The 12,111-nt window shown below is 31.7% G+C and overlaps 1 protein-coding gene across 3 annotated transcripts in view; it reads left to right on the plus strand.

The window, feature by feature from the left end:
- Positions 1–12,111, plus strand: part of LOC149412325 (uncharacterized) — a 542,116-nt gene that overhangs the window by 512,197 nt on the left and 17,808 nt on the right. For all 3 annotated transcript variants that reach the window (XM_089645972.1, XM_089645970.1, XM_089645971.1), the window contains one exon: positions 11,497–11,675. In XM_089645972.1, coding sequence (XP_089502098.1) covers positions 11,497–11,675 — 179 coding nt within the window. The remainder of the gene's footprint in view (positions 1–11,496; positions 11,676–12,111) is intronic.

The raw sequence follows: 12,111 nt of genomic DNA on the forward strand, positions 1-12,111 counted from the left end.
CATATGGTGCTTACCGCTAATTTTATAGTTGAAAAACGTTTTATAAAATTTTAAAACCGTTTTACATAAAATATTTTAGTATTAAGTTAGCGTTTTTATTGATATGAAATATAAATAACTTTAAAATTCTGAATGGATCGCAATATATGTATAAACATATATTCGTTGGAATTAGTTGAAATGTAAGCCTCAAGCAAACCCGATGAGCCATTTAGAGTCTTGTGTCTCCTTAACGATCAATTTTTATTCTTAAAAAAATTCTATTCTTCTTTGAAGTAGGTAAACTGATTTCATTGCATATTATTATTATCTTATTACTGTCAATATTTTGTAAGGCTTACATGAAGATACAAGAGGTAAAAAGCAGTACAGTATAAGCGATTTTTCTATCCATAACGGCTTTTTAAATATTTTCATTTTATATATTTTATAATGGATTAAGGATAATATGTAAGAATATGGAATTCAAAATTCAAAATTCAAAAAAATATTAATTGCACAAAAAGAGTACAAAGGGTATAGCTTATAGGTTACATCCTATTTCTTCCAGCTAACCCAACAAATACACATTATATCACATAACCCAACAATTACATGTTAACAAATAAATAAAAATAAATAACAGTAAATAAAAAATTTAAAAAAACAGTGGTATTTAATTCATGTAAGGTATTCATTCAAGGTGTAGTGACATTTGTTTAAAAGAAATGTTTTTAGTGTTGATTTAAATTTAAGTGTGTCGGTTATTTGTTTGATGCTACGTGGAAGGTTGTTATATATTTCAATGGCCATGTAGTGTGGTCCTTTTTAAATCTTGAACTTCAAAATAAGCTTTTCAGCGTTGTTTCACTTTTCATGACAATGAACAATAGCTAGATAAAGCACACAAGTTTAATCGTGCCAATCGCCAATCATTCGCACAGCTTTTCCACATCACCCCGCTACAATGTAACCCTTTGATCTTTGTACTAAATGTGATTGATTTTCGCGTCATTTTAATCGTCATTGTGGGCCAAAGCCACGGGGATACAGATAATTCAGATGGTCGCTATCAGGACATTGAAGTGAGGCTCTCTAAACAAATACACAATTTAGTAGATTGCTTACGGAAAGTATCATGCGACCGTTTCCAACTAATATAAAAATGATTAGGATTCGATAGAAGTTTACATAAACCTCATTGTAATATTTTATTATGAAAAATCGAAATTTACACCTCAGATGAAAACATACACTATAAATATTATTTTACCATTGATAAAAATTACAGAATTTTATAAGTAACATTCCGAGTAGTAGATTAAAATTAGATGATGTGGGTTTGAATCCTACGAGTAGTTGCGATCATTGTGTTCAATTTTCATTGAGTTCATTGATCAAATAAAACAAAGTTAAATATACACTAGAACAAAAAGTAATATAATTAACTTAGCAGGTGGTAATTTTTTTCTGTTAATTGGCTGTGAACACATTTCAAATTGGTTTATTTTAAAGCCTTTTGTTTTGTGATATCATAGAGCAATACATATTATAAAAAAACCCTTTGAAAGCTTAAATATGTATCACTTTATATCACCCGATACTTCCATTTTAAGAATAAGTTACCACCAATTTAATTAATCTTTTGTATTTTCCTTTTTGATAATGCTAATTTTGGTACAGTGTTGTCAATCAAGTACAGGGATTTATTTTGTTCTGTAATCCCCAATATCTACAATGACAACACCACGGACTGCAAAAATAACCGTATTGAATTGTTCAGATATTAAACTGCTCGGTAACATTTATGAGAGAGCATTGTTAAGTTCACAAAAATATAAATTCACATCAATATATGAGTACAACGACCAGTCAAAAGCTTTTCCTTATTTTTTCAATTCAGTTAAATGCAATTAAATTTATTTATTATTTTTAAAAACACTAAAAAATTGCTCATTCTAATTCTTCTTTAAAAGATTTGTTAAGGAAAATTCTAACATAAATATAGACGTTAGGAATATCAACTTTACTAGTAATAACAGAGCTTGCCTTTCAAAGGCAGCTTCACTGATGCTAGAAATTTCGATATCCGAATTGATTCTGTTCAACAGCAAAATTGCTTTACCCATCGGCATGACAATTGGAAAGTTAGTTCTGAAGTCTGTGAGATGGAACAGTCTACTGTTGGTGACGGAGATAACCATCGGGAATATGGAAATCAATATTCTCTGTGATAAGCGAGTTTCGAAGCAATCTGAAGAATTGTGTAGCATTTTATACATCCTGGCTATCTGACACGTAGAAGGTTCATTCCGAGCATACCCAAAAGAAAGTCGGTAGGTTAGAGCTACGGGTAGTAGCCATACTCCCTCGAGTAGAGAAATCTCATATATGCCTGTTCAAAACATGTTTCTTGCTGAAACCGGCTTGTTCATATAAAGTGATTTGCATATTACTGTTTGCCACGAAATCAAAAATAAACATCTCTGTTTTTAAAGTTGCAAAATAATTCATTGTGTATTTAAGGATTGAGTTGAAGGAGAGTACTAATAATTGTTATTACGGTCTGCTTCGGCCATTACTCATAGACCGGACGTGATTGTTATGTGTTTTAAGTTTATACGAGTATTTCATAAGTGACGCCAATAATTTAATTATAGTAAGACTTTTATGGACTAAAAAAACCTTTTTAATTTTCAGACCAGACCGGTTTCATTATCTTCAGACTGGTACAGTTTGAACGAAATCTGTATTGTATAATATACTTTATATTAAGAATATACTTCATTGGCTCTATACATTGAAGCCAATAACGCCCAATCCTAACATTCATGCTATGATACATACCATAGATTTAGTGCAATCTGTACCAGTATGAAGAAGCCCGTTAGACGGTGAAACCGGTCCGGTCGTATATAAAATAGTGGAAAAGGGTTATAAAGATGTTTTAATAAAAAAAAGTCAGTTTAAATTGATTTTTTATCATAAATAAAAGGTTTCCTTATTGAAAATAATTCAACTACAGTTTTTTTACACAAAAACTTAAAACCTACCAAGAAAAAAAGCTTTTAATTGGAAAATTACACAAAATTTTAAAAAATAACCCCAAAAGTAAACTCACACATACCAAACTTCGTATATTGTGGGATTGTTCGTGTGTCCGAAATTGGCTAAATTCTAAAGGAACTAATTCGAAAGGTCCTACACTACTTGTCTGTAAAATCGATTGAGAACACATTACTATCAGTTTTAACTGTCCATTATCAAACAGGTGTTTATTTTCACATTCCTGTCAAATTCGGTGTGATAATTATATTTTCGAAGAATCCGAAATAACATTGTTTAATATTCTTTAGGTAAATACAAGGATAGATGTATATCTAATACTGACTTGGCGCCAGTCATAAAAACACTGTGGTAATAATAAGTGAGCATGCTTGAGTTATTTAAACATACGAAAGAGCAAGGAGTATGTGTACAGTGTACTGTATACACCAGAACAGAATATTTTCTTAGTTGATCTTTAAAAAAGCGTCGCGTCGTTGGGGTTTTCAAATCAAAATACATATTTTTTCATTCGTGAAAAGATTCAAAAGTTAAATATTTCCCTGCGAAAATAATTTGTATCAATATACCCACATTCTACATTTACCGGTGTATTTAGTTGCTTTTTAGATTTCCCTTTACCCACTTGCCCTAGTCTTATCCGTTTCTAGTTTCTGGTAAAGTGCTTTCTGAATCTATGGGGAGGAGACGGGAGGTGGGATGTGGAGGGAGGGATCCGAGGGGTAACTTGAAGTGTTAGCTGTATGATTCGGAGAAATGAAAACGGGAATATAGAGTCAAGGAGAAAATCACGGCATTGTGTGATACTTGTCATTATTTGACCTGTTACCTATTTGCGTGGAACAATCCTGCAAGCCAATACAGAGTTATCGCGAATACAGATATTACGCGCTAATATCAAATAAATATGTTTCAATAAATAAAATTAATTTTATACCAGTTACATTTTCAAACGAACTAGAAAAACTCTGGTTTATATTGTTATAAATTAATTTTATTTTGTTTTTAAAATTTATTAATAATTATTAATATATGACAAAATAAATCATTGAAGAAAAAATATAGCGTAACTTATCCTAATCTAATCTAACCCAATATAAATTCATATAACCTAATCTATTATGTTCTACTTTTTCACTGTACTGTTTTATACGGTTACCACTTCAGGTGTCTACGTTACTTCACTATTATTAATATATTCACTTTAGGCGACATAAGACTCTAATAACAGGGGCTTGTTCAACAATCATATTTTAATAAATTCTAATGAACGTATTTAAATCTCAAATGTCTCTAGAGGGATTCGTACGGATTAAGTTATTTATATTTAAGATTAACTAAAATATGTTATGTAATTATAAAATTTGCGGTAAACACCTGATTTTATTTTTTTAGACAATGAATTAGTAACTTTCGGAGGAATTCCTCTAGAAACATGTGAGATTGTAGTAATTCCATTTTTAGAAATAATTCAAATAAATCCCACAGATAGATCGATTTTCTAATGATTCCAACTTTATTTTAAAGATTTAAAAGGGGAAATTCAACCACAGGCCTGTCCAATACACTAGGGTCTCACGTCGCATATTTCTGTACACGGCTGCTTCACTTACGCCGTTTAGATTCTGGCTTTATTTTAGGGTATTGTCTCGTCTTAAATCAAAATCCAACACACGATTCATTTCATGAACTTGAAACGAAAATGTTACAATCGTTGCGGTACATATTATAATTAAGGAGGTCCATAGATCGGTGGGTAGGACACTTGGCTAGTAGTCGAACGGGTCGATTTGGTAATCGCAGGGGGTAACCGGATTGTTCTTTTGCGTAGTTTTCCATAATTATTTTATGTTATAGTTTAGTAAAAAATAAATATAATATAATATAACATAATATTATTAATTAATACATTTCAAACGTACCATCCGATTCTTTGGCTAAAGGGAGGGGAGAGGAAGAAGGGGAAGCTAATAATTGGGATATGTTTTTGGTTTCCACACTAGCATGGAACATGATCTGTTGAATGGATAGTAAAAATCGACCGGTCAGTGGCTGAGTTGGCACTGCGTTTGGGTCCCACCAGGCGTCGTGCGCTCAATTCCACGTATGGCTAAGTCCTCCATTACTATACAGCATCATTTTTCATTTACTGCGGTGTTAGTAGAAGATTTTCAAAAATCTTCAGGTTATTCGTAACCCAGAAATGTTTTTCTTTCTTTTAAAAATTGAAAAAAAACAATATTTTAAAGTTTTTATACTGCCGTTATTGTCAAAAATCACATCAATGGCGCTGTAATAATAATATCCTATTGAAATATAAAGGGTAAAGATCTCCTTAAAGGGGGATTAATAATTGAAACATGTCGTCAACTTAATTATAATTATTGTTAATGAATTAATTTAATTAATATAATTATTAGTAAATTTAATAATTAATAATAAATTTAATAATTATAAAAATAATAAATTTAATAATTAATAGTAAATTTTATAATTAATAGTAAATTTTATAATTAATAGTAAATTTTATAATTAATAGTAAATTCAATAATTAATCAAAAATTTAATAATTCATTTATTTAATAATATATATTATTAATTAAATAAAATTATTTGCTTTATAAAATACGTATTCGCATTTTTATATCTTATGAAAGCCCCGTTATCTGTATTATAACAAATTATAAGTTGGTAAAATATCGTTTTAAACTTCATTACGTGAACGAAGTAAAGCCAAATAAAAAATATTATTTTTTTTTTAAATTGATCCTTTTTGGAAGTAAATTTAAATACATGTGACCAACGACCATTAGATTTTGACAAACAATGTTTTCAAAATATTATTATATTTTCAGCGGCTCTGCTAAAAACATCGCCGGACTCTATCAAAGTCCCAAAAATCCATTTTAATGTTGTTATTAAAAACTACTACCTTTTGCACGGGACAATAAGCAAAATGCCATGAAATATTATTCGTACCTTCCAATTACGAACTAAAAGTTTCTTCAGTCCAAAAACGATTGTTAGAACTAATAAATAATAAATATTTTTACGCTTTCAATATTCAGTCTATGTTTGAGATCCCTGATGAATACAAATTATTTGATTTTAACAAAAAAAACAATGGACAGTGGCTACCTAATTATTTCAGTAAACCTATTCGGCGACTCCATATACAAGATGACGGCATTTTCACATTGGACCGCGAGCGCAAGTGTGAGGGTGCTTCTTGTATGTGTAAGTTCGTTGTGTGTTATTATGTATCACATTATATGTGTCGTGTTATTATTCTGGTATGGGTGTTGGCAAACATCTGGAGCCCGTAGGTGACAATCGTGACGTATTTCGTAACACAGCATCGGTAATACTTTGGTCCGTGCGACCTTAGGGCTATTCCTGGCGAGCGCCACACGCGTTATGAAAAAATGTTAGAAAATAGTATTTTCGTGTTTTTTTTGTCGCTGGCGGAAAGCGGGCTTTATAAACAGATCAAAAATCATAATTACTGATACGAAGCACATAAATTTATTGCAATTTCTTAGTTTTGTTCGAGTTTGTTTTTCTGTTATTTTTATATTACACTACACGTGTCCCACTGCTCATACTTGGAGGGAATTCTTGTTTGAATTGTTAATTTTCACAACTCGTTGCTAAACATATCTAAAGTCATTTGAGTACACTTTTGACTGTGGTTGGTAATATCTAGCTTAATGATACTGATATCTTCCTTTGTGCCATAAAGTTCATTACTCGGTTTTTTTGAAATTATCAACAATAATATAAGAGAATTAGTTGATTTTTCTCACTAAAAACCCTCAACGGTATCAGTTAAAATGCACATTCTGCCTGACTGCTTTAGGCATTACTGCCTAAAGTAGGTACTTTATTTATTATTAAGTTTTTTAAAATAGCCAAGCCGGAATGTCATTTGTTTCCCTTTTAATTACATCATTTGCACTCAACAATAAACTCGTTATCGATGACAATGCATTCTATCAACAATTTTGATGGCAATCACGCATACACAAGCGGACACTTACGCATTTATCTGAAATCAGCAGTTAAAATAGGAAATAAATGTCAGTCCTACTCAATATTTATTTAGGGAAAAAACAGTTTTTACGGTTTAATTTTTTTTCTTTGATTTAAAAAATAAAATTTGTGAAATCGATTAAAACTCGGGCCAAACCAGGTAGTACAAAAATTAATCAATATTAAATCCAATTAATTCGGTTTCCGAATTTCGTCATAATATTGTAATGAATTCATACAAGCACATAATGACCAGTAGATTGAATAATTTAAGTGTTCTCAAAGACTGTTGAATGAATGTGTTAATCACCTATTGATGTATAAACAGAACGATATCTAACTTTCAATTATCAAGTTCCATTCTTCAGCCAGACAAATTGGTGGCTTTATCGAATGCTCCAGCATCGGCGTAATGAACAGTTGTCGTTTTTTATGAATGCGCCAGCATCGGCGTAATGAACAGTTGTCGTTTTTTATGAATGCCTGTAATACTCAAAGGGAGATGTAAAATGGTATGATGCTTTCATAACGCACTGTAATTTGATATTTTTTTCTGTGTAATTACGTTTTATTCTTAGTTGAGGAAATTGGACCCTGAGAGGAACACGTTTATTATAATAGGTATCTGAAAACATGCCAACAAATTAATAAAATCAATGTATTAGTAAAGTTTGGTAAAATGTTTCAAATCAATTACGTAGAATTTTTTGCGTATTCAGTTTCATACTAAGACAACGGTGTAGAAAAATTGATCAAATGTTTAAATGCTTGTTTCTTGTCAGCAATACCGAAAATGTGTAGTTAAAATTAAACTGACTTTTGGTTTTTTTAAGTGAGTGCTGTCAAAGTTCACATTACGTTATTTAATTAATTATTCGCTCCGGTGAAACATAGTAATTATAAATCTAAAAGTTACTTGAAATGGAATTAGTCGTGTTTGACCAGATTTGAATAGCCAGGTCCTCTTTAACATCTTCTCTTCATCCCTAACCTCATTACATATCCCAAAGTAGGGATGCCATAGTCTCACTGGCTCTGGATAGTTGTGACAATTTTGTGGCAATAAAAATAATTCAAATAAAAATAGTATATTTTATTTAATAATTCTCAATTTTTGTAAAATTTTTTAAAGGTCATATCGCTTTTGTGTAATTTTATTTATATATCACGTTTTACACTTTTTAATCAAAACTTCTATCGTATGGTGGGGGATGAGAGGGGATCGTCTAGTTCTGAGAGCCAGTCTAAGGCTTCATCAATCCCGTTTCAATTCAAACTTCGATGCTTCGCAAACAAAACTTTCAGCCAGTCATGAAATATGTCACTAAGTAACGAACTTGCATATTTCGTGCATCCGTGTATTGCAGTCTAGTCTTGGTATATTATGAGCGGTGAGCTCACTTCAAGGAGACGAAGTTTAGACGCTTTTGCAGCCAATTAATAATATTTCATTTTGGTTTATTAGAGTATCACCAAATGTTGACAGTAGAATCCCTGTTGATGCTTAAATTTGAATCACAAAGTGATGAAATAAACACGTAGGTAAATATTTAAGTCATATTATTCATACAAGACTCCCGTTTTTGTGAGTGACGCAACAACCAATTGAGCCACCGAAACCCATTGCCAATTTTGTTACAATGTAGAATAATTACAAAAAATACAACTTGACAAGAAAATAGGGCACGAAAAAAATCAAAATAATGTGAAGACAAGGCAAGAACAAAGTTTTAATGGATTTCACGACTTCTGCTACATCAATACAAAATATTGCAAAGTAATTAACAAAAAATTTCAAGATCCTTATTTGAGTTGACAAGTCTGGCCATTCTGGACATTGGCGAATTGTATCCATACTTTGTGGAGAATTGATTGAGGAAAATCATTATTTTCTTTAGAGTTTACGGGAAGGGATGAGTTGCAACAAAGTAGGTGAGTCAAGTAGTAAGGTCAATCATACTGTTCTTAATTTTGAGAAGGCAGACGAGATCAAAGACTTTTCTACGTTCTTCTAAAGAAGGAAGGTTTAATTTTACTTCATATTATTCGTATGAGTAATCGCCTCTTTCTAGCCTTAACCTCAAAGCAAGTCCTCTTTAGAAGCGATGCAATACCGGTTCGATATGATTAATGCCAACATCACAGAATTGAGACCAAATAACGGCGGCATATTCTAAATTATGGCGAACCAACATACAATAAAGAGTTTTTAAGTAACTATATTAATGAAGTCAAAGTAATTCCATTAATGTGTTCAAGAAAAGACAGTTTATAATCTAATGTGACACCAAGGTATTTAAAAGACTGCACAGTAGATAAGTACAAATAATTGATTTCTTTGCTCGGTAAAATGTCGTTTATCAACATTTAATATTAATATTTTGCATTAATCAACATTTAGTTCCAAGTAGTTAATTTAAAGACAATCAATAAATTTGAAGACACATCCTATAATTTTCACATTATACTCCATTCCACATAGATAATTACACAAGAGTCTCTTGTTCATGCCATAATGTAATTTGTGGTTCAAAGATGTCCAATTATTTCGAATTCTGTAAAGCCCAAAAGAATATCATCAAAAATTTTGTCTTAAAAACATTAGTTTACCAAAAAAATAATAATTAATATTTGACAAGTTCAAGTATTTCACCTAAAAATCTAGACAATTTGTCTCGACGCCATCTAGTGAGAGAGTTAGCACTTACAATGCCTTTCTCATATAAAAATAAAGTTGGTTGTTTTCAGGTGAAAAATGTAACAAGCAGTAATTGTTGAATGAAACACTAGTATATATTGAATAATTTCGCGTTTAAGAGATAAGCCGCCATAGCTCAGTGGTCAGAGCTGTCGACCGGAAATCGAAGGGACACGGGTTCGAGTCCCGTTGGCGTCATGTATCTTTTATCAGGAGATTTTTCAATGTGGATGAGTGTTTCAGGCGAATAATTATTGCTTGTAAAATAATTGTTACCCTTTGTGCTATGCATAAAAAAATCTTGTCTTAAAAACATTAGTTTACCAAAAAAATAATAATCAATTAACAATTATTGCTGAAAAGGTAATGCTCTTTCGATATCCGGTTTTGATTTTATATTTTTTTAAACAAGTCACCTGATTTAATTCTCCGGTTTACCTACGTGTCGTTAATAATATAAATATTAACTATTTATCTAAACGAAAACTGAATAAACAGGAGGAAAATCGAATTGCACACTTAAAAAACTAATACACATTCTTTTTTAATTAGTTCACATTCAAAGTAATTTCTCACAAGATATCTACTTTTGATGAACGAAATAAGATTTTTTTCCTCAATATTTCGTTTGACTACGTTCACAATTCACTCAATCAAATATTGTTAGTTTTGTTTTTGTGAAGATTTGCCTCAAGGCGATGCCATACGTAGTAATGCAAAATCATGTGTGTTTGATTTGAAAATTTGGTCGCTTAGAAATATTTCAGATGCTTTAATTAAATACTGCGAGTAGAATACATCTTGACCTTTGAAATAATCGAGTATTTTTTATATAAGTCTTTTTATAAGGCAAGAAGAAAATAATGTATAGGCCTATGAAAACTGCTTTAATTCAAAATTTCCTACTTACGAACCCATTTTCGGATATGATTTTATTATATAATGTGTCAAATTAAGTAATCTATAAAATGATCGAAAAAAAATATTTATGCCTGAACATCTACAAAATAAAATAAAAGGCTCTTTTTGGCCATATTTTTTTCTTGCATAAATCAAAACAGGCGGATGGTGTTAAGCGGGAATTTAAACCTTATCGCCATCTACGTAAGGATTGTTATTGATAGCGGCTCAATTTAAAATACTACACGACGTAGTGCATCGCCTTAAGAATTGCTTATAAACTTTGAGAATATTTAGGAATTAAAAAGATAATAATTAGTAAGTAGTAGTAAAATTGGTTAGTGACTGTTTACAGTAGATACTGGGCGGCTTACTCATCATTAAGTGGTTAAGTTAAATACGAATATAATTTTGTTTCCACCAAACCTCTTATTATTCATTAAATAAATTCTTCCTTGTGGTATTTTTATTACAAAAAAAATATTTTTCGAATTTATGGAACGAAAAAAATCACTGGCCGCCTTTTCGTGAACTAAAATTATCTAACGAATTCTTATATTTTATCACCCATCAACTGTTTGCAAGATTATCGGCTTAAATTACAAACGGCTGATTTTAGAATAATTTTAAGTTGTTCTGCCGAATCCTAAGAAACGGCCATCTTGATAAAATAATCAGCTCATATGTGCACATAATGGCGAATTATCATTTATCTGTTATTTGACATTTAGTTTTTAGTTCTTTATAAACATATTTGAACCATGTATGCAATATTAAAGTGTGCTTGTTAGATCGCGTCATGTTCATTTCTTGCTCTTCAGAAGCGGCGATTCCCCTCAAGAGCTATGACAAGGGCCACGGGGAGCTGGACGATGGCCACCAGATGCACCTGCTCACGCTGGAGCCGCCGCCCAAGTCTGCGCACGGGGCGAACCGGCTGCAGCGGCCTACGCACCTCGATGTGGACGTTTCACTCGCCACCAATAGGATAAATCAACAGGTAATGTTTCTTTCTTACAGCACCGGCGGTTCTATAGTCATAAAACTATAGACATTTTCTCCAAAATATGGCCATTTCTGTTCAACCGATTCCGACCGTCATATTTTGTATTCGAATTATTCTCGTTAACCGCCGATTTTCGGCTTTCGGTTATTTTTGATGACGGCTGAACAAACATGCAAATATAAAATTCGACAAATCGCTGTGAGGCCAAGAATAGACGGATAACGGAGACCGTTCACATATTAAAAAGATCAAAATATTACTAATAGTTGAGTTATGACGGTTTCAGTAGTGACGATCGGTCAAACAACTGACTTGTGCTTCTACAACCGATAGTCACAATTCATTTGTGTTCGCTCTAGTTACTGTATTTCCAATCTTTCTTCAAGCGTTTTAGTAATTTTTTACTATATGGACGGCGGCGGAGGTGGTT

This window comes from Hesperophylax consimilis, chromosome 23, assembly GCF_061612785.1.
Source record: "Hesperophylax consimilis isolate HC1 chromosome 23, BYU_Hcon_1.0, whole genome shotgun sequence".
NCBI lineage: Eukaryota > Metazoa > Arthropoda > Insecta > Trichoptera > Limnephilidae > Hesperophylax > Hesperophylax consimilis.